This window comes from Chelonoidis abingdonii, chromosome 2 (genome assembly GCF_003597395.2).
Source record: "Chelonoidis abingdonii isolate Lonesome George chromosome 2, CheloAbing_2.0, whole genome shotgun sequence".
NCBI lineage: Eukaryota > Metazoa > Chordata > Testudines > Testudinidae > Chelonoidis > Chelonoidis abingdonii.
The window spans coordinates 211,286,861-211,310,737 of NC_133770.1; the positions used below are offsets into that span (position 1 = coordinate 211,286,861).

General features: G+C 40.3%; 1 protein-coding gene across 1 annotated transcript in view; it reads left to right on the forward strand.

Annotated features, from left to right (window-relative positions):
* The window catches only part of LAMA1 (laminin subunit alpha 1), a 156,700-nt gene that overhangs the window by 46,373 nt on the left and 86,450 nt on the right, over positions 1-23,877 (forward strand). The window contains exons 5-14 of the mRNA XM_032805243.1: positions 477-656; positions 5,307-5,396; positions 6,659-6,776; positions 7,873-8,051; positions 9,762-9,867; positions 10,344-10,504; positions 15,090-15,230; positions 16,306-16,479; positions 19,244-19,345; positions 23,460-23,671. Coding sequence (XP_032661134.1) covers positions 477-656; positions 5,307-5,396; positions 6,659-6,776; positions 7,873-8,051; positions 9,762-9,867; positions 10,344-10,504; positions 15,090-15,230; positions 16,306-16,479; positions 19,244-19,345; positions 23,460-23,671 — 1,463 coding nt within the window. The remainder of the gene's footprint in view (positions 1-476; positions 657-5,306; positions 5,397-6,658; positions 6,777-7,872; positions 8,052-9,761; positions 9,868-10,343; positions 10,505-15,089; positions 15,231-16,305; positions 16,480-19,243; positions 19,346-23,459; positions 23,672-23,877) is intronic.

A 23,877-nucleotide genomic window follows, 5' to 3' on the forward strand; every position in this document is an offset into this window, starting at 1 on the left:
AATGAACAGCTAGTTTTACATCTTACCATATAAATCTTTACAAATTGCACAAGAGGCATGCTGTGAGGGATAAATACTGTACTCCTTGCTCATTGTCAGTGTCTCTTCCACATCTGTGAGCAGAAAGGTCCCAAATCTAGTAGATCCAGACTAGTGCATAGAAGGCAAGGAATGATCTTCAGCATACTTCCTTTCCCTCCCTTTCTTTTGACCCTTCAGAAATCCCACCACATGTGGATTCTGTGAATTGGTAATGGTGGTGCCGGGAAGATGTGACTCATAAATCAGGCAGTTAATATTATTAATATTGAAATTGTGAATAGAATGCACAATTGATTTGATGTCTCTGTTGATACATTGTACCCAATAACCCCATTTTGTTTGTTTTTGTGGGTTTTTATGTCTTGATAGAAAGACATTTGTTATCATAACCGGGTTATAATTAAGTATATAGCGAAGTCAGTCCCTCTCTCTAGATTCACACTTCGTTGATCAATGGTAGACCTAGTGCTGATGATCCTTCACAAACACTACTGGAGTTTACTTCTGCACGATATATCCGTCTTCGCCTGCAACGTATTAGAACCCTTAATGCTGACCTCATGACTCTTAGCCACCATGATCCTAAAGACCTTGATCCCATTGTTACCAGAAGGGTAAGCTGATCTTTTGTATCTATTGTTCACCACACTGGACAGTAAAGGCTAAGTACTGTCCATCTTGATGAAGGACTTGAACCTCAACATTCACAATCAGTAAGATTTCATGAGGTTGTTAAGTAAACATTACCTTCTCTGTAATGTTACTACCAACTGTAAGCCTGCAGGGGACAGCTGTTCCAAAGAAAGATTTTTCAAAGTTTTTTTCCTTCAGATGAATTGCCATTTAGCTACTAACCATGAGGTAGCATTGCTAACATTTCATAAACAAAGATAAATACGTGATTTGTTTGATGAAAATCTCACTTTAGGCAAAAAGTAAATATATGAGTTACATTTCATGTTAGGGTACAGTAATTTTTGATGTATTAAGTATTTCAGTTGCTAATGTGTTGATGCATGAAATGTATTGCTTGAAAACAGTAACTTGGTGTGAATTACAATGCTGTCTAACGGATGGAGGATTTTTTTTTAAGGGGATCCTTTTGCCAGTTTGTCTGTAAGCCCAAGGGTATTTATTAATATTAATATATACCATTTATATAGAACTTGGAAATATTATCTTATCCTATTTTACACATCCCTGAGACACAAAGAGGTTGAACTGACCTGCTCAAGACCTCACAGGGAGTGAGGGACACAGCCAATAGTCAGTTCACTGAGTAGGGCATGCTGCCTGTTAAGTTTAACTGGATGCAGTAATACACAAATTAACCAGCGTATCCCTTTCTTCTTTGTAATCTAGTTGTTTGTCCCCCTTGTTTACTTGACCATGACACATTGGGTAAAACGTCAATGATTTCATGTATTCACTTGCTAAAGTCTTTCGATTGTTTGTGTGACTATACAGCATGGAGGACCTCATCTCTTGAGGAGAGGGGAATGTGGAGAATATGTCCAATAAATAGGTTCTCTCCCTTTAAAAATGTCACCAGACTTTAAATCTGAACTCGAAGGGGAATCTCCCCCCCCACCCGCTTTTTAATAGATCCAAACATTCCAGGGACAGAAGGGGCCATTGTGATCAGCTAGTCTGACCTCCTGTACAACAGAGGCCATAGAACAGTCCCCCAAATAATTCCTAGAGCATATCTTTTAGAAAAAACATTAAATCCTGATTTAAAAATTGAGACTCCATCATGACCGTGGTAAATTCTTTCATTGGTTAATTGCTCTCACCATTTAAAAATGTACACCTTATTTCCAGTCTGAATTTGTTTAGCTTCAACTTGCAGCCATGGAATCATGTTATACCTTTCTCTGCTAAACTGAAGAGCCCATTATCAAATATTTTTCCCCGTGTAGGTACTTGTAGACAGTAATCAAGTCACCCGACCCTTCTCTTTTTTAAGCTAGTTAGACTGAGCTCTCTGAGTATATCACAAGGCATGATTTCTAATCCTTTAATCATTCTCATGGCTCTTCTCTGAACTTTCTCCAATTTATCAACATCCTTTTGAATAGGCATCACAACTGGACACAGTATTTCATCAGTGGTCACACTAATGCCAAATACAGAGACAAAAAATAACCTCTCTGCTGCTACTTAAGATTCTCCTGTTTATTCATCCTAGGATCTCATTAACTCTCTAGCTCACACTGGGAGCTCATGGTCAGCTGATTATCCATCATAACCCAAATCTTTTTCAGAGTCACTGCTTCCCAAGAAATTGTCCCCCCCATCCTCTAAGTATGGCCTACATTCTTTGTTCAGATTTGTACCTTTACATTTAACCATATTAAAAAGCAGATTGTTTGCTTGCACCCAGTTTACCAAGTGAACCAGATCGCTTTGAATCAGTGACCTGTCTTCTTCATTATTTACCATTCCTCCATTTTTTGTGTTATCTGCGATCTTTATCAGTGTTTATTTTGTTTTCTTTGTGATCACTGATAAAAATGTTAAATTGAGGAGGGCCAAAAACTGATCCCTGCAGGGCTGCACTGGAAACATACCTGCTTGATGATGCTTCCCTGTATACAATTACATTTTAAGACATGTCATTTAGCCAGATTTTAATCCATTTAACATGTACCATGTTAATTTTATATCTTTCTAATCTTTTAATCAAAATGTTGTGCAGTACCAACTCAAATGTCTTATAGAAGTCTATTACATTAACACTATTACCTTTATCAGCCAAAATTGCAATCTCAGCAGAAATATATCAAGTTAATTTGACAGCATCTATTTCCCATAAACTCATACTAATTTGCATTAATTATATTACCTGCCTTTAATTCTTTATTAATTGAGTCGCATATCAGCTGCTTTATTATCTTGCCTGGAATTGATGTCAGGCTGACAGGCCTATAAACCAGAATCATCCTGTTTACCCTTTTTAAAAATTGTCACATTAGGTTTCTTCCAGTCTTCTGGAACTTCCCCAATGGTCCAAGACCTACTGAAAATCAACAGTAACTGTCCAGCAAGCTACTTACCCAGCTGTTTTAAAATTCTTGGATGCAAGCTATCAGGATCTGCTGATTTAAAAATGTCTGACTTTAGTAGCTTCTGTTTAACATCTTCCAGTGATACTAGTGGAATTGAAGGAGTGATATCTTACCATATGAAGAGACTATATGATCTGGTTTTATCTCAAATACAGAACAGAAATATTTATTAAACACTTTTGACTTTTCCGCATTATTATTTATAATTCTACCATCTACATGTAATAATGGCTCAGTTGCATTGTCAGGATTCTTTTTGTTGCCTAACTTCTGATTTACGTTCATTACTATCCACTTTCCCTTTCTTCTATTTGTTATATATTTTATTTTATTTTTTTCCTCTAACTCAGGTCATTTTTTTTGACTAGCACATCCTTTTCCCCCCGTTGTGGGATTGTAGCTTTTTGGGCATCTAGTAAAGTGAATAATAATTGAGAATCATTTAAGAACACATTTTTCTGGTTAAATTCTTCCTCTGAGCAGATTTGTCTCATAATTGTTTTCACCTTTGTGAAGCTGGCTCTGTTAATTATATATGTTATTGGTCTGGACTTGATTCTGCTTGCAGATTACAAATGTGATCAAGTCATGATAACTTGTACCTAAGCCACCGCTAATTTTTAGTTCTGTAATCTGTTCCCCTTTATCTTAGGACAAGGTCTAACATAGCATTCCACTATGCTGGCTGCAATATTTTTTGAGTTAGGAAGTGTCATTTATAATGTTTAGAAATTTCAAGGGTGTTTAGTACTCACAGCTTGAGACCTCCAACATATGTCACTCCGGATGAAGTCCCCTCTGATCACACAGGTTTGTTCCCTAAAATTTATAGATAGGCGCATAAGGAAGCAGTCATCCTGTTCCCTAGACTGATTCGGTGGTCTGTAGCAGATGCCAACTAATACCCTACCTTATGCTTTAGCTGTTAGGATATAGATCCATAAGCATTCAAAATTATTATTATTATTATTTTTGAGTGATCAGTCACTCAGAAACAGGTAATGCTATTTTTGACATAGACAGCCCACCCCTTTGCCCACTCAATACTCCCTAAACAGTTATAACCATTGATTTTAATATACCAATTATATGACTCACCCCACCAGATTTCAGTAATACCAATTAGGTCGAATTTAAGATCATAAATGAGCAATTCCAATTCCTCTTGTTTATTACCCAGGCTCCTAGCATTGGTATTTAGGCAATAGAGTATAGAGGTATGCTGTTCCCTTATAGTCTAAGGAGTCTCTGTTCAACCAAAGTCACTGAGGACTTTCTGCAGACCAGACCAAAGAAAGAAAAAAGAAAAGGAGCTAGCTTGCTTCAGCTCCCTTCAGAGAGTGAAAAAATTAAAAAAAAAAAAAAAAATCAGTAAACTGCCCCGTACACACAGAACACCTACTGCGCCTGTCCCTGTAGGGGCCCTAGACTTGAGTGTCTTGAAGCCTTTCCCCAAAACTCTTAGAAAGACATTGTTCACAATCCCTGTGAAGTGCTTGCCAAGCCTGCTTAAAACGGAGCTGTAACTGAACCCAGCTGCATCACATCCTGCCTCTTTCTTGCTCTGAAAATTAATCCTTTCCCTGCTGTCCAGATGCATGGGGCTTATGCACAGCATCACACACAGCATCTGGTACTTTGCTGTCCTACTGTTCCTTAAGCTAAACATTTGAGTAAACCAATACAGTACATCAAAACTAGCAGCCCGGAGCTAGTGTGAGGGGAATTTCATGAGCAGGCATTGAATGAAAGTGAGAATCCCCAGTTTTGAGAACATACAGATCAATGCCAGGATTTAAATTAAATTAAAATTAAAGTCTACAGGTTGTTACATTGCTACCCAGAAAACATTCTGTTATGTCATCTGACATCTGACATGGCAAAAGGTGGATTTTTGAAGAGTCAGATTCCAGCTAAGGCACAAGTGCAAATAACCGCTGAAATCAGGGAGTTGTGCATGCTTATCCATAATCAGAATTTGTCTTTTAATTTATTAAAGACTACAGGGAAAAAGATCTAAAAATTTGCAAAATGGCAAGCTTGCCCAGGTTGCAGATAGTCAATGTTGTCAAATTGTTTGGAACATAGCTGTTCCCAAATCAATAAAATATTGATATTTTATTGTCCTGTGGAATTTAATAGAAACCTGAAATGTCTCCAACTCATTTCCTTTTCAACTTTACTTTTGTCCAGTATTACTATTCAATAAAGGATATCTCTGTTGGTGGCATGTGTATCTGCTATGGCCATGCTCGAAGCTGCCCACTGGATGAAACCACAAAGGTATGCTTTAATTATTTTTATTTTCACAAAACAGTCTTTTGAATAAAAAATTTAGCTTTTGCATAGAGAGAGAAAGATATTGTGGGGAAAATCCAAAGGAACATATATAAATTCTGGCCTTGATTCAGAAAGTATTTAAAGCAGGTTCCTATCTTTAAGCATGCCCTAACTTAAAGCCGTGAATTGTCCAGTTGACATCAATGGGAGTAATAGGGTGATTAAAGTTAGGCGCACTGTTAAGTACCTTGCAGAAATGAGGCCTAAAAGCTTGATCCTGCAAATACTTATGCACTCTACACATGTAAGTAGTCTCAAGTGATTTTGATGGGAATACCCACATGAGTAAAATTAAGCAGGTTAAATCTTTTTGCAGGATTGAACCCTTAATGCTTGATCCTCTAAATACTTTGTGGGTGGAACTCTCATTGACTTCAGTGGGAGTTCAATGAAAGGAACACTTACAAAATCCAGCCTCAGGGGCATATGAGGAAGGACACTCCAGTTAATAACTTCTCATCACTTCATTTGAACAAATGAGGGGCAGAATTACCCTCCAGCACAGTTCTCTTGTTTCATATTTTCTACAGAAAATTTGAATTGGTGTTAATACCATAATTACAGATATAGATGTTATCCCTTTTGTCCTCTTCTTCCACTCACTTTTTGATATAGCTAGATAATCACATATACTGAATTTCAACAGAGAAAATGTTCACTGATAATATTACTTCATATATAATCTAAGGTTCCTTTGGTGAAGCAATATATATATGCTGCAGGCCAAGTTTTGCAATCTTTACTCATGCTGAACTCTGTAGAACTACTCCTGTGAGTAGAGAGCTGTAAAATCAGGCCCATAATATGTGCTTTTATTCTTCATTCTGTCTACTTGCTGTAATTTTCTTCCCTTTACTACCTAAACATACACAGTTCTCAGATAATGTATTTTCTTTGGAAGTGAACTCTTTTTGTCTTAGAGCCAAAATTTAAACAATGCTTTTGAGTGTAGCAAAGGCACTAAAGACAAGATCCTGCAGCTCTCACATGGCACAGTGATAGGATTTGCTCTGATAGGGTACATAGCTGAGGAAGGGCCTCCCACATCAGTAAAGGTAGCAGGACTGGGTTCTAGCACATCTATATAATTGCAAAATAGTTGTGGTATTTAAAATCATGTGGTAGAGTAGATTTGATATTAGTCACTTGGTTGAGTTTTCAGAACCTTGGTAAATTTTTTTTAATTTCTACAATTTCTATTTTAGAAACTGCAATGCCAGTGTGAACATAATACATGTGGCGAGAGCTGCAATGAGTGTTGCCCTGGTTACCATCAAAATCCATGGAGACCAGGAACTATTTCTGCTGGCAACAAATGTGAGAGTAAGTAGTTACAAAAGTTGAGTTTACAGTTTTGTTCAATAAGGATCTGATCCAGTTCCCATTAGAATAGCTAGATCAGGTACTAGAAATAGGAGTTTTCTTAAATTAAAAACAAACAAACCACACCCCAGAAGTGGAAGGCATCGTGAAAAATAATAAGATGACAATCATTTGGATTTCCTTTGAAATAATAATAATAATATTATTATATACAATATAATATATAGATATCAATAATAACATTGAGGCTGCGGAAATGACATTTCATAGATGATCAGACAGAAGAGACTTAGTGGTTTACTGAGCTACAATGAAATTTAACACTTCCCCGTTGGTAATTATGGGTGCTGCTTGTTGCTTAAATATTGTTAAATTCATAATTTAGTCTTAGTTAAACATGAAGATTCTGAAAAAACAATCTAAATGGCCAATAAATTGCAAACTGTGCTGAATGTCTAATAAAATGGCATATGCTCTCCCAATAGTTGTATATTTGCACACATTGCTAAGATTCATTAGCCACATTTCCTTGCCTCCAATCTTTAATGCCTGGAGCAAGCCACAGACGTTTAGGAGACTATTAGGCATAGTTTATTTTCCAGTTGAAGCAGCCCTGGTAGTAGAACCTTTTAGAGACAAATTACAGTTAGAGATGTAGACTATTTTATTGGTATACAGGCCTAAGTCTCCTCCACCTAAATAAGTTTTACACTGGCATAGCTCTAGTGACTTCAGTGGCATTAGTCACTGGTATAAGTGAGGAGAGGAATTAAGCTGGTAGTCTTCAGTAAGGTAGAATGCTAGCTAGTAATAACACAATAACACATTTCACTAATGGACGATAGGGTTGGGTTATCATGAGCTACAGAACACTATTAAAAAAATGTTGTTAACGTTGTGGTTGTTTTAAAAGTTACCTGGCCAGGAATAAGATAAATGGGTATTACTGTTTTTGTACAGCACAGCCAAGGCAAAGCATGCATCTGGCATGGATTGCTTTAGTGTTCTACTTGTATTTTTTACTCTCTTTATTTTGGATGTGCTGTAACTGTTAGAAAATGTAAATAAAAATGTATTCTTTGCCATTTTTTCTTAGAGTGCAACTGTCATAACAAAGCAGAAGATTGTTATTATAACCAGGGTGTGGCAGATCGGAATAGGAGCATAAATATTCATGGACAGTTCATAGGAGGTGGAGTCTGTATAAACTGCACTCAACACACTGCTGGGATCAACTGTGAGATCTGTGCTGATGGATACTATCGGCCATATAAAGTAAGATTTATCAAACTACATCCCATTGCTCTTATTAATAATAAATGTCATCATATGCGTATTTCAATCCATTAAAAGATAAATGGACACAAATCAGATATTAGAAATGGCAATATACAAAAACCTGTAGGAGAGCACTTCAACCTCCCTGGACACATAATAGCAGATTTAAAGGTAGCCATCCTACAGCAAAAAAACTTCAGGACCAGACTTCAAAGAGAAACTGCTGAGCTTCAGTTCATCTGCAAATTTGACACCATCAGCTCAGGATTAAACAAAGACTGTGAATGGCTTGCCAACTACAAAACCAGTTTCTCCTCCCTTGGTTTTCACATCTCAACTGCTAGAAGAGGGCCTCATCCTCCCTGATTGAACTTTATCTCTAGCCTGCTTCTTGCTTGCATATATATACCTGCCCCTGGAAATTTCCACTGCATGCATCCGACGAAGTGGGTATTCACCCATGAAAGCTCATGCTCCAATACGTCTGTTAGTCTCTAAGGTGCCACAGGACACCTTGCTGCTTTTACCAATCCATTGAATGTTATTAGATTTAATTTCCACACTTAGAGTGTGACTAAAAATTGTAAAGTCTTCTTCATAAATCGATACCAGTCATACAGGTTCAATGTAAATTCAGGCTGATTCTCTAGCATGTTGAAAGGACAGTCCCAATTCCTTTCTGATTAAAGAGAACTCTTATAGTCATGTGTGATTCTTGGAGCAGTGATGAGCTATTGCAATAAACTGTATTCTTCTCAATATTTCATTTAGTAAGCATGTTTAGAGTATGCTCTTTCTGGGCCCATCTACATCTTATAGCGCATAGTGACTTTCCAGTTCAGTGGTATTAAAGTAGAAACTCTGTCCCTACCCTCATTCATTGGATACATAGATACATTTGTTATAATCTGGCTAAAAAGGATAAAATCACTAGAAAATTAATTTTGTTTTACTTCCAGCAATCTAGATAGGTCTCCCTAGGTCTGGGTGTACTGTGGCCAAGTGAGTAACCTCCTATAGCAAGTATCAGAGGGGTAGCTGTGTTAGTCTGGATCTGTAAAAGCAGCAAAGAGTCCTGTGGCAGCTTATAGACTAACAGACATATTGGAGTATGAGCTTTCGTGGGTGAATACCCACTTCGTCGGATGCATGCTCTAATACGTCTGTTAGTCTATAAGGTGCCACAGGACTCTTTGCTGCTCCTATAGCAAGGCCATTTATTCTCCTCAGTGTGGAACTTTCTCTTTTCCAGTTAAAGCATTGGTTCAGCAAGTTCATCCATGGGGCACATTAGGGAGCTCAGGTTTATGTTCTCAAGCACAAGTGTGAGTGGAGGCCATGTGTAGTTCAAATATAGTTAGCTAGTAGGCTCAGTCCTTCACAGAGAGAAGCAAGTCTCATGTTACATGCACCCTGCTTCCTTATTCTAAAGAGGACCGAAGAGAGAACCAGCTTAAGTCTGATTCTTAGCCAGTAGTTGACATGCGTGCTTATGGTTCCAGATTACCTTAGTCTGGCCCTGAGCCACCTTGAAGCAAGGGCATGACTCTCAAAGAGAAATTTGGGACCTCCATTAAAGAGAAAATCTCACTGTTATACAAAGTTTTAGTTTAGCTTCAATGGTCCACGGTAAGAAACAGTAGTGAATTTTTACCATTTCCACTAATTAGTTCAAGTATGACAGTTAAAATGTACCATTTGTTTCAGGTTTCTCCCTATGAAGATAACCCTTGCCATCCTTGTGACTGTGATCCATTTGGGTCTTTGAGTTCTGACTGCATTAAGGATGATGATCATTCTGATCTTCAGCATGGTAAGGGATCATGAAATGCTTTTTCTGTAAACTTCAGGTGCTCAAAGGTGAGGAAGCATTATGCTGTTAAGGTATCACATTAAAATGCCAGTAAATACCTAAAAAGGGAGGGAAGACAGGAAACACCACATGCTACAGTAGTATAAGATGCCTTTAGGTCTTGCTGTGCGTGGGTAGAGAGCTCAGCTTGTTAATAACAAGTTACAGGATTGGAGCCTAAAACTGTTACATACATTAGTTCAAACTGTGAATTGATACAGTGGATTTTTTTCCTGGCAGAGGTTCTGTGGATCTGGTACTCTAACATGAAAAAAATGCATACTGGGCTGGTAATATCCCAGCTACCTGTGAAAATTTGACTAGAACTATATAGTTTGATAAACGAGATGGTTACGTTGCTTCTCCCACTATTCCATATTTCACCCCCAATTTTTATTAACTCTTCATTTTTTTTATTATCATTTTTATATTTCAAGGGACTCGTCCAGGTCAGTGTCAATGCAAAGAAGGTTATGCAGGAGAAAAATGTGATCGCTGTGCATTTGGCTACAAGGGTTACCCAAACTGTGTGCACTGTAACTGCAGCTTGGTTGGAAGCATTAATGATGACCCTTGCACAGAACCTTGTCTTTGCAAGGTAAGTGACCTGCTGAGTCTCACTTTGATTTACTGTGAAATTGGTAGCTGGGTTTGTAAGTGCAGTTTTAATAAGGGAAATTACTTCATACTTTTGTCATATATTATGTCGTACTTTCATAGCAAGTGACCTGAGATTTAAACATCATCCTTTTGACAGGGATTTGAATGAGAATTAGCAGCATATTTCTGTTCTAGTAGAGAAGCTGTGAAGCATGGTTCTTTATATTCCAGATAGAAAGTTCCATATAAAAGCAAATGTCACACTGCATTAGAACAATTGTGTGTGTGTGTGTGTTGTGGATAGGTTGGTGGTGTTCTTTAAAATACATCATTCTTGTTGAGCAGCTATAGGGTATAATGAAAAGATTGAATTTATACCATGTAATTCTACATCATTGAAAAAATGTTTAATAGTTCTGAAAAATTAAATTGAAACCTATACATGAAAACTAATTTTATTTTAATTATTAAATTACAAAACAAACTGTAACATGATATTTAAAATTTAGAGACCTGGTTTGCAGACTATTTTCTTGGGCAAATGCAAATTTGTAGTATCAGTAAATGTAAGTTCCCATTAAATTTCACGCATGTGTGGTTTCTGCAGAACCTTGACGTGAAGTTGTATTTTAATATTTGAAGATGTTACACTTAATTTTCAGCAACCAAAAGTAGCAAATTGTTTGTTTTTGGCAGGTATGATACTAGCAGAAAAACAAACAAACAACAAAACAATGGCTGACATGACAATTTTTGTAAAACTGTTCTGACCTCTTGCATAACTTATCTGATCTAAAACATTGAACACATGAACAAACAAGAAGTCAAACTACAAATAGAAAGCAGCTTTAGTGGCCAAGTTACACAAGAAACACTAATGGCTACTTTACTCTGACTACATATGTTTTACTTCTGATTTATACCAATGAAGTCAGGTGGGACAAATTTAGACAAGAATCAGGCATGTTTTTTATGCATCACTGAACAGTGTAGACAACCAGCAGAGGGACAGTGGGAGGAGCAGGTGTCCAGAACTGGGTCAGAGGAGCCAGTTTTCTGCCCCAGAAAACAAGTGGAGATGAGAAGGGCCACTGCATTCCAACTCCCCGGAGACTGAAAACACAGTATTGACAAACTCCCCCAATTTTAGCAGAATCTTTGTGATATTTTGTATTTTTCATGACAGTCCAGCTCCTGGAGTCATGTAATTAGATAAGTATCTCAGCTTTCATTTAAAAAAACAAAATTTCTAGCCCTTGTGCTTATGGAGAAAACTTGAAAATGTGATCCAAATGCACCCAAAAGATTCAGAAACCAGATGGAAACCAAATGAAAAAACAGAAACAAAATTTATTATTTTGCACAAAAAAATGATGATTTTTAAGCCAGTCTCATGATTTTTCAGCTCTCGTGTTTGACAATTTTACAGACAGTAAGAAGGTAGCTTGGGCATTTGGATCAAAGTGATGGCCTGAAAATCACCCTGGGTTTTCCTAAGATTTGCAAAACTCGTCAGTGGCATATGCTGGTAACAAAAGCATGCAGCATGCATTTTTAGAGTGTTTGTTATGAAAACTTCACACAACTAATTCATATCCACTGGAATTTACAGATGGTGATCTGACCACCAGGAGGTTCAGACATTATGCTGAGTGTTGTGAATGACTAAATATCGACTATAAAGGATCATATTCTGTTCTCAGTTATACCATGGTAATTTTAGAATCAGGAGTGACTCCACTCACAGAAATGGCGTTAATCTGGATTTAACTAGTGTAACTGAGAGCAGAATTACTTAATAGTCTTTATTTGTTTTATTCAACAAAAATTGTCTAACTATGGTGAATAAATTGCTAAGCAGTCTTTAAGTAGTGTTTTTTAGGGTCTATAGGAATTTAGTCAAAGGGAGAAAAATGGGTCCTCTATTGTTGCACAAATACAACAGGAATACATGAAGAAATTAAACTAAAAATATTAATATAAAATCAAGTAGGACTTCACTTTCAAAGCTATATCCTAGTTTACAATATATCAGTATATGTGTATATGACACCTCATGCATATCAAACTGAATTTACTGCAATCGTCTTCCTTGACAAATAGTAGGGAGTGAAGGGAGAAGAATAAGAACAAGAATCTTCCATATTTTCACTATAGCAAGCATGTGTCTGTCAGTAGGATGTATAAAAATGACATTTTTGTATGACAAGTCTGTGCAGAAAGTACAAATAAAAGTCCAGATCTAGTTCTTGAGCTTCGACTAAACTACATGTGCTGCAGGTTGAGAAAGTGGTGTGCTAAGGTGGCTTTAAGGCAGCTTTATGCTACCCTGACCCTGGAGTGGTGTGACTGGTGGGATAATCAATGGTGTAAGATCAGTCTCAGGGTTGCTCTACCTTATGCTAACTGCCAACCTATCAATGCAGATATTTCAATGATCCTCCAAAGGGCAGTTCCAGTGGGGATCATTGAGATATAGGGGTGCTCTGACAAACAGTCCTTTTGCCATAGCTGCATCATCTATGCTGTGAGGAAAGGTTATGTACAAGCAACTTTGGCAGCTCTACTCCACTCAAGCTAAGGTACCTCTAAGCTGTGTGGCCGCATTGCAGCCTATTAAGTGTTGCTCAAGGCTCTGGTGGGGAGAGATGCCTCTCCCTCAGCCCACGACCTCCCGCAACTGAGGGGAGAGGCACCCCTTCCCCTTCCCCAACCCCAGACCTGCCATGGCTGAGGGGAGAGGTGCCCCCCTCCCCCAGTCCCAACTCAGCCCCAGCCCGGACCTACCGGGGGAGAGGTGCTTATCCCACAGCCCCAGCCCTGGAGCTGCTGCAGCAGGGCGTACCTCCTCTCCTCCCCAGCCCAGGTGCTGCTGTAGGGAGTCCTTTCTCCTGGCTGTAGCCCTGGGGCAGCCTTCCCCTCAAACTCCTCATCCCTGACCCAAGCCCAGAACTAGCACCCCCAGCTGGAGCCCTCACCCTCCCCAGCCCAACCCTCTGCCCCAGCCCTGAGCCCCTCATCCTCGGCCCCACCCCAGCCACGTGAATTATCAGTGCAACACCCCGAATGTCTTAAAAGGTTCAATGCAGTTGAGATGGTACTAAAACAGTTCTTATTCTAAACTGGCTTGAGTCACTACGGTGGCCCAAAATCACAATCTTTTTATATCTTGTGCGTAGGATGGTCCGACTTTGTAAATTTTTGGGCCTGATCCAAAGCCCACTGACATCTGTGGGAGTCTTTCCATTGATTTCATGGGGCTTTGGATCAGGCCCCAAATCCTATGCTCCAAATGTGAGATGCTCATTCTCATGCCATAGATATAAGTTGCCATTCTCAGAAGTTCTCACTTCAATGACAGCAGTTAAATCTGCAAAAAATCAACCTTAAAACTGGGAACTTATGTGATGGGCTACTAATAGTTTGATTTATTAATGAGAGAGTCCTAGCATACCACCTTGTCATTAGGGTGCAATGTTTTATGGAGGAGCAGATGTTTTCTTTTCCTACATCAGTAATGCCAATATTCAATTACACTACATTTCCTGACTAAATACCGAATCAATGCTATGCTGACTGTTTCAGATCCTGACTGCTCCAGATATTTTAAGTAGAACTGGACAGAGAGAGATACTCAATTTCACAGGCCATTTTTCTGTTTCACAATTTGGTTTTATTCAGAATGAAAACCAAAATGTCTAAAATTCTCTAAAAAGGAGGATGATGCAGACGTGCCAAACCCGCCAAAAAAAGCAAAACAAACAAAAAAACCCCAAAACAAAACAAAAAAACAAAACCCCAAAAAAACAAACAGCAGAAATTGGGCTTGTTTTTGGCTTAATTGGCTTATGAGTTGTTTGTTGGCTAGTTTTTGCTTTGTAGCTTGTTGCTTCTTTTTTTTGATTGGCTCCTGACTGGCAGGGGCAAAGGATGGGGGGAGAGAATCAGAGGTGTACAGTGGGCACACCTCAGTCCAAGACTGCATGCTGGGGGATCTAGTCACATAGAGTGTTGTGCTTCTTAGGGATTGGCTTGTTTTGGCCTTGTTTTGAAATGGGATTATCTTGACTTTTGTCTTATTGTGAAAGTTGGGGTGCTTATTTACCATGTGAAATTTGGCTGTGGTGGGACAGAACTTGGCTCTGGGGCAGTCCATGTGGTGTGCTTTCCTGGAACCAGGGAGCCTGAAAGCCCTGGGGTTCCTGATTCAAGGGCAGTCTACCTGGTGGACTGTCTGGAGGCTCAAACCCTGGAAACCTGGGCTGCCAAGAAATCAGATGGGTGAGCTGATGGGGAGATTTCAAAACTTGTCTGGGTTCCGTTGCAACTTAACTGAAACTGAATCATCTGTGTGGAATGTTTTGATTTAGTTAAATCAGCAAATTCCAATGAAAAACTGTTTTGTTGGAATTTTTCTGCCAGCTCTCGTTTTTTAAGCTCAGTGAGACTTATTCAACATATGCCTAGTGTGCTGAAGTCTGCTTTGTTTTGTATTTTCCTGAATGCTGTTATACCTAAATTCCATCTATTCCGCAATATTTGCTACCAATCTAGTGCTGACATAAAACAAATGTTATTCACAGGAAAATGTAGATGGCGAAAATTGTGACCACTGCAAACCAGGATTCTACAATTTGCAAGAAAGAAATCCTCAGGGCTGTACAGAGTGCTTCTGCTTCGGGGTTTCTGATGTCTGTGACAGCCTTGCATGGCCCATCAGTCAGGTAAAATACTATGGCTGTGACCTAATGTTCTATAAGATTCCCTCAGGCAGTTGCAGAAATTGTATTACTGATTCCCTCTTGACATACAGCCCATTGAAAATTCTGGAATCCACACAGAGGATTGGACTGTGGCTGTAACATCACAATCCTGAGGTCTGCTGACTATAAAGGAGCCCAGCCCCCAATGGAGCTACTGGAGTCATTATACCCTACTCAATCCCAATGCTTTTGGAAGTACTGGCTATTGTAGTGTCTGCTACACCGAATGTTCACTCTCCTTGTGGTGGAAAAGCTTGTTGGGGAGGTGAAGAGGGGAGCCAAAACCACGGCCCCACACTCCTGCCAATTGGAGCCTACTGCAACTGCAGGTGTCAGCCTCATGCAGTCTTTGTGCTTAGGGAATAAAAGGACTATAAATGGCTACTAGCTCCCACACAGAAGTGCAATGAGAGGAACAACTTTCTTGGGCGCTCTTTTCCCTACCTTCATCCCTTGCATAGTTTGCAGGATTAGACTAAATCTAGCACTAAAAGTTTTGCATACTAAAAAAACGGTAGAAGAAAATGCATTATATTCTTTTTAATTCTCTCCACATCCCTCTCCACTAGTCAAAAATTCTAATGTGTGTGTATAACTCTTCCCCTCAATAGAACTGGTTCCTATTCCTGACTCTTCCTGTGTCCTTGGGCAAGTAGCCTTCGGAACCTCAGCTATTTGTTTGTGAAATGGGGGAAATGGTACTGTAATTAACTATGGGGGTCCAGTATTTGTGAGGTGTTAATGAGATCTTTGAATGCAAGGTGCTACATGAGTGAAAAGTATTACTATTCGTTCATTTACTTGAGAATCTAACACAGTGAACTTGCTTTTGCACTCAGTTACACAGATGTAATTCTGCCCCAATCCAAATGAAGTCAGTGGCTTAACACTGGCTGGAAAACCCTTTAACTAGGAGCAGAAGCAGGCCCTTCATATTTGTATTACTGTCTGATACAAGTGAAGTTTTATATATAGTGATGACTTACTCAGTGATGTAGATATGACTTCATTAATTGAGCTCTCTTCTTTTTCTGAGGTGTCAGATATGGCTGGATGGCTGGTGACTGATCTGCACACTGAAAAGAGTGTGGAGCCCCAACAAGGCCAGTTTGATAGACCCCATCAAATAAATGTCAACAACACAGCAGCTGTGAAAATACTGAAATCCACTTATTACTGGTCAGCACCTGAGCCATACTTAGGAAATAAAGTAAGTTCCTAAGTAAAAAGAAGCTGACTTTTAGTCCATGCTCTTATTTTTTTCTTACTGTATTGCTCTAAAAAGCTCTGTGTTGCTCATTAACAGTAGATGTAAACTATCGGAACTGAAAAGAAAGTTTTTACCTTTAATGAACACTGAATACATGCTAAATTCACCTAAATATCTTCAACAACATTTTCTTAGATTCTCCTTTTTTTTTTTTAATATGGAACATTATTATTTTTCAGTTGTAATGTTTGTTTCATAAGGATGTAATCTGCAGTTTGTCATTTCATGCAATCTGTAACTGTTCTACAGATACTTTGTTTCCAGTGTTGTCGCACCCGTCATGGTCCCAGGATATGAGAGAGACAAGGTGGGTGAGGTAACATCTTTTATTGCATCAACCTCTGTTGGTGAAAGAGAAGAGCTCTGTGTAGCATGAAAGCTTATCTCTTTCACTTACAGAAATTGGTCCCGTAAAAGACCAAATTATCTCACCCACCTTGTTTCTCCCAAAGAGACTTTGTCATGTAATGTAAAACAACTGAAAATTACATGATAGAGGTCAGTGAAGTGGATCTAACAATTCCTGCTGATGAATCATGTACGCTTGGAAGTGTTACATTTTTATCTGTAAATGTCAATTTCACTATGCACATGCACACACGCATGCACACAAACCAATGAAAAAAATTTCCATTGATAATAATCAAAATTTGCATATAGGCTAAGTAAGCAAAATGCTGCTTGAGAGCTGATTATAGTTTGGTTTAGGATTATTTACTTTGTATATTTTGACATATGATGACAATTTTTGTTTTGTTGTAATCAGTCCTACCTGTAATAATAATATAAGATTTCTAAAACTGAAATAAATGAGTGACAGGGAGACAAAGAGAAAGAAAGAAAGCAAAAGAAAGAGGAAACGAAAAACCGATGAAATCCCACTATTTTGACTGCATTTTGCATGTAGGTAGTTTCCCTGTTTCCTATGTACAGACAGTTTCTCTGTTGCTGAAAAGACACTTTTATGGCTAAAAACAAAGTAGCAGAAAAAAAACCCTTACTAATATTTTTAAAAGGAATTGGAAACAAATTATGGACATACTATTTGAAAGTTTCTCTTCCAGAAACTGGAATTTTTATAAATTATTAAAAAACCAAAATAAAAAAACTCTGACAATATATCTTTTAAAGTAATATAACCAGACACATACATCTATTTGATATTTTATTTTATTAAACTATGACAAGTACACCCAATCACCCATATTAAAACAATGGTTTTGTGTGCCTCAACCTTATTACGTTCTTCGTACAGTGACAGAATAAATGGCTATATTACACAGTGCCTGTGCATAATGTATCCAAAGTGCCAAGTTGTATAATTTAACGGTTGGCGAAATTCTGGCCTCACATCAGTCTTCTACTATGTAACTGACAGCAGAATCAGGGCTAAAAGGTCCAAATGTTATTTAAAAAAGAAGGAATGCTGAAGATCTATCAGAGAAAGTGTTTCAAAAAGTTTGAATAAGTTCAATACACCATGCCCATTTGCTAAACAGTAGTCTGAACTTGTGGTGATTTTTGGAATTCACACTGGGGGCTTTATAATACACTGTTTAATGCATCACTGCAGTTCTATAGAACCTGCTGCTAGCTTTCATAAATTGCACAGCAGGGATCCAAGACTTCTGTAGATACGGGGTGTCATAAATAGATAGCTAAGGGTTAATGTTTCTTTTACCTGTAAAGGGTTAACAAGGGGAACCAAACACCTGACCAGAGGACCAATCAGGAAACCGGATTTTTCAAAGTGAGGGAGGGAACTTCTGGGGGTGTTTGTTTTTGTTCTGCCTGTTTGTTTTCTCTCGGCTATGAGAGAAGAGGTTTTCTTTCTATCTCCAAGCTTCTTTCTACCCTTCTGTTACCAAGGTGTGAGTACAAAAGGAAAAGCAATAGGTTTATATTGTATTTTGTATTTACATGTGTGTATCTTGCTGGAATGTTTAAATTGGATATCTTTTGAATCAGACTGTTTATTCCTATTTTCTTATAAGCAATAGCCCTGTATGATCATCTTGATGCAGAGTTTATATGGTTATGTCTTTTTCTTTCTTTTTTATATAAAACTTTCTTTTTAAACCCTGCTTGAGGTTTTTCTCTGGTTACGGCTAAGGAACGAAGGGAGGGGGAAAATCTCTTTGTGTTAGCTTGACTAGGTTTGAATGCATAGCTTCAGGGAAGGTAAATTGCCCTCTCTGTTTTGCATTCAAGGAGTTTAAGTACAGTATCGCCCAGGATAACCCAGGGAGGGACAGCTGGGGATGAAATAAAGAGGAGACAAGGGGAGGAAGTTGTTTTCCCTTTGGTGGGAGACTTAGAGTCTCTGAGTCTTGGGGGTCTCTCCAGAGAAGGTTTGGGGAGACCAGAAGGGGGCCAAAACCCTAGAAATTGTGGATGGTGGCAGCAAGATAAGATCCAAGCTGGTAACTGAGCTTGGAGGTTTCATGCTAGCTTCTCAGTTTATGAACGCTAAGGTTCTAATCTGAGTAGGAAGCTACGACACGGGGACATGCCATGTTACACTTCCAGTGACTTTCACTGATGTGCGATGGGGATCAAACACTTACTGTGTAAACATTGCTGAAGTGATCATCAGTACATGCCACATCCTCTGTTTAGTTTGCTGCATATGTGTTGTACTTGTCAGTAGCTATCCTCTGACACTGATTGCTGTTAATTTAAGATTTGGATTTTATAATTTCAGCTCACTGCCTTTGGCGGATACTTGAAGTATACTGTATCTTATGATATTCCAATGGAAAGTGTGGACAGTGATATGGTATCAACTGTGGATGTTATCATTCAAGTAAGTTTTTATTCAACTGGACTTTCCTCAAAAATATAGAGGAATGATGGCATGCACTGCTACATAAAAAGAAAAAAAATTATAGTATGGTAACAATTTACACCAGTTTTATCTTCATTATTAAAGGTCAACAAAATTGTATTGCTCAACTTCCTAATCTTTCCAATCATTTCTTTTTAATCCTGGGCCCTCAATATCTGACTACCTTTAAATAATAAATAAGTGCAAGTTAACATAAAATGTATGGAGCTGAGCAAAAGTGATAGTGACTATATGTACAGAGCTCTGTTTGCACCAGGAACTAAAATAGGTTGTTTTCTTATTTATAAAAGAGATTTATTTGTTTATTGGATTAGATTTGTGTATAATTAACAAGATGCCTACACAAGATCTCTAGGCACCCACACTCTGAATCTTACAGCATAATGCAGTGGAGCTGGGCAGGGAAAGTTAGTTCTGTTTTGCAGAGAATTTTGATACTTAAATTTTGGTTTTGTTTTGATTCAGAATGAAAACCAAACAGTTCTAAATTGTCTGAAAGGGAATGGCACGCCAACTATGGGACAGTCCACATGGTGCTGGAAGCCCTGGCAACCCTGACTCCAAGGCAGTCCATGTGGACCTTCAGAGTCCAGGCTGCTAAGGAGCCACAAGTCTGGCAGCTGGGACTCGCAGGGTTTCCAGGCTCTTGGCTGTCCATCAGCCCTCTAGGCAAGCACAGGTTCTGTCAGGACTTCACTGAAATCCAGCCATCTGCATGAAATGCTTTGATTTTGACAAATCTGCAAATTCTGTGAAAAAACGGTTTATTGGAATTTTTCCGAACAACTCTACTCAGCAGTGCTAAAATAAATGGAGCTTTCCATCCCCATCATTCTTGAAACGTACCTTCAGCTCTTTCCAAAACCCTATCAAGCTGATGGCTCTTGCAGCCTGCTTGGAAGTTCACCAAATCTATGTTATTTTGAATAAATACTTCAATAAATACCCCAGCAGGTTTCAGAGATCTAAAGCCTTTATAGAGAATGTCCTGTCAGCAGCTCCATCTCTTTTGCAATATAAGATATCCAGCTCAAGCACCTCAGTTGTTCTCAATTGTGGATTCATATCATGGGAAGTAAAGCAGTCTTTCAGGCAAGTCCCAGTCCATTTGAAGCTTTATAGGTCATAATCAACACTTTAAACTCTACCCAGAAACTAATAGGTAGCCAGTTGAGATCCTGGGCCACTGGTGATATACTTTTGCAGCGAAGCGCTCCACTCAGTAAGTGAGCTGCAGTCGCTAAGCGAACATCTACACAGCAAGCAGAAGCCCATGGCAGTGAGCCTTAGAGCCTGGGTCTATACTCGCACTTCTACATTAAAAATAACTGTGTAGCTGTTTGGGCTCGGGCTCTGAAGCCTAGCGAAGGGGGTGAGCTTCAGAGTCCAAGCTCCAGCCCAAGCCTGAACATCTGCACATCTATTTATAGCTCCATAGCGCAAGCCCCATGAGCCCAAGTATGCTGCTTTCCTGCGGATATAAATTGGTATCCATGGAACCGCAGAGCTCTCCCAGGAACCACAGAAGCAAAAATTGCAGAACTGTACCGCCCCCAGCCCCACCCACTGAGGCGGGCACGAGGCTCACCGGCAGCTGTCCCCGGTCGTGCTCTTGTGTTCAAGTGGTGTGCATGCCCCCAGATGGGAGACACAGACAGCTGCGTGGAAGGGATGGGAGCATGGCTGGGAGCGGTACAGCTGCACCAGAGGGGCTGCCAGCGCAGGGTGCTGGCTCCTGAGAGTGGCGGCCCCATGTTCTGCTCCTTTCGCAGCTGTGATTCCTGGGAGAGCCCTCTGGTCCTGTGGATATCGATTTATATTCACGGGTATCCGCATTCATGGGTATAAATTTGTATCTGCACTGGCCTCTGTGTATAGACACACCCTAGCTGGCTTAAAGATGGAGCCCCATGTAGAGCACGTTGCAATAGTCATTTCAATTTAGCTACATTTTTAACCGTGTAAAACCTGAGGTAAGATTAGAACAACTTTCTTTAAAATTGTCTACAGGATCTGCTGCAGAGGGCTGAATGTGTCATGTTCAATTGTTGAGAATGGTAAATCTGTGGCTTTTCACTGGCTTATATGCACTAAGTATAGTGTGTATGCACAGATGCATGCCCAGCAGGTCACATAGGGTGATAGATGTCCCATTTTAAAGGGACAGTCTCTTATTTAAGCCCTCCTGCAGGTGCCCCATCTTTTTCTTAAAAATGGGCAAATTGTCCCATATTTTCACCCCTCCCCCATCAGTACTGGCGGGTCCTACTGCTGACAGGATTCCTGCTTGCCAGCTGCCTGCCCACCAGTGCTGAGTGACGGGGTCCAGTGGCCAACGATGGGGGTGGGTGTGCAAGGCTGGTGGCAGGGCGAAGATGCAATGCATGGGTCTGGCCGCTCCCTCTGCTCGTCCGTCAGCGCAGCTCCTGCTGTGTGCCATCTCTTGGCCAGCAGGGTCCTGTCTCCCGTCCTGCTTCCAGCCGGTGCTGGCTGTGCACTGTGAGCTGTGGTGGCTGGTGTGTGCGGACAGGTACCAGGCAGCGGCTGGTTATGTGCTCCCCCTCTCATTGCCCTCTTCTTGCTTTGCCCCTTCGCTCCCACAGAGCCCTGCTGCTCCTCCATATCCTCCCTGTTCTCCCCCCTGTCCCCGGCAGGGCGAGTCCCACTTCCAGTGCTGTGTGGAGAACCAGCCCCTGGTCGGAGCACTCAGCTCACCAAAAGCCTGGTTGGCAGGTTCTTTCCTTGCTCCACTGCCTCTGGCTGGGCTGGCGCCCTAGGAGAGCCCAAGACCCTCCGACCTGGGGCACTGGCCAGGAGGAGAGGAGCCCTGTGTGTGTCAACCCCTGCACAGCACCGGCAAGGGGAAGCCTCTGTGCTTGTCAGCTAAGCTCTGGAGTGAAGAGGGGAAGCAATTTCCAGCCTGTTCACCCCCTGACCCTGCAGGCATCACAGCAGTCCTGCAGGCAGAGGTGTAACACTCTCTTCACTCACCTCCCCCATCTCCCCCCGGGTCCTGCCTCCAGGGAGCATGGGGCTGCGCACCTCGACTGGCCAGTTTGCTAAAGGCCCTGGAGTCACGTTCCCTTGGCCCTGGTGCACAGTACAGCCTTAGGGCTTAACCCCTTCCTGCCCGCACTGTAGCTGAGGGACAGGAAGTGGCTGGGTTATGTCAGTGGCCAGCAGCAGCCTGGAGGTGTTAGCTGCCTTTCGACACTGTGTGGGCAGGAAGGGACAAGCTGCTTCCAGCGAGGGGAAGAAGGGGGAGAGCAAAAGAAGAGATGAGCTCAGCAAAGACATGGACCAGGTCATCTCTCTCCCCCTCCCCTTTGGCTGGAAGCCGCTCTCATCCCTTCCCTCCTGCACAGTGCTGAATGGCTTCTGCTGGCCACATTCTGGTGTGAACCCTGACAGAAATCTGGGGAGGAGGGGCATACGTTCCCCCCCACAGGTGTTTTCTCAGGAAGATATGGTGCCAGGTACCAGAAGAGGTGGTCCCAGGACGGAGAGCAGGGAGGATTGGGTCGGTCAGTCACTCCTCTCCCAGCCCCTCTGTGAGAGAGGGGTATATATGTATGTGTGTGTGTGTGTGTGACCTCTGCTCGTGTGAGCCCTGAAGTCTTAAAGATAAGGTAAATAAAAAGAAAACAACTACACAGTATTTCTTTTTAACAGGGGTTTGGTCAACTTGATGTTAATGTGAATGTTTGTACTGCACAGTTGTGTTTGCTTGCCATTGGACTCACTTTAATATGAATAATTTTACCAGGTGTCCCATATTCAGCATAGGGAAATACAGTCACCCTAATCATGTCATACTGTCAGGCATCTCTATAGAGACTTTACAGTTAATGAATATGTTTACCTATGAAGTGAGCGGTGAAAAAGTTTATAAAACAGGTACTTTTGGAGTATAAAACAGGGTTTTTTGGAGTGCATGGGAAGTGCTGTGGGTGTATACAATAGTAGCTTATTGTGTGGACTGAAAATAATCATCATTGTTAACTAATATTTTCACACTAGCACCTAAACTTAAACCTATCCCTGTCTGTTAATGTATCTGTTTTGATTTCAGGGCAATGGACAGATTCTGAGCACCAGATCTGAGGGGTTGTCATTGCAACCCTATGAGGAGTACTCTAAGGCAGTGAAGCTTGTGTCTGAGAACTTAATAGACTTTAATACAAAAAAGGTTATAGATCAGGATAGGCTGATGACTGTTTTAGCAAATGTGACTCATCTGCTGATCAGGGCCAGTTACAACGTTGCAAAAAGAGCCATATACAGGTGAGTGACGAGAGAAAATTCAGATTAATTCATATGCCTTTGATAGTTTTATGTATATTAAACATCATTGACTTTAAGTATCAGAGGGGTAGCTGTGTTAGTCTGGATCTGTAAAAGTAGCAAAGAGTCCTGTGGCACCTTATAGACTAACAGACGTTTTGGAGCATGAGCTTTGGTGGGTGAATACCCACTTCGTCGGATGCATG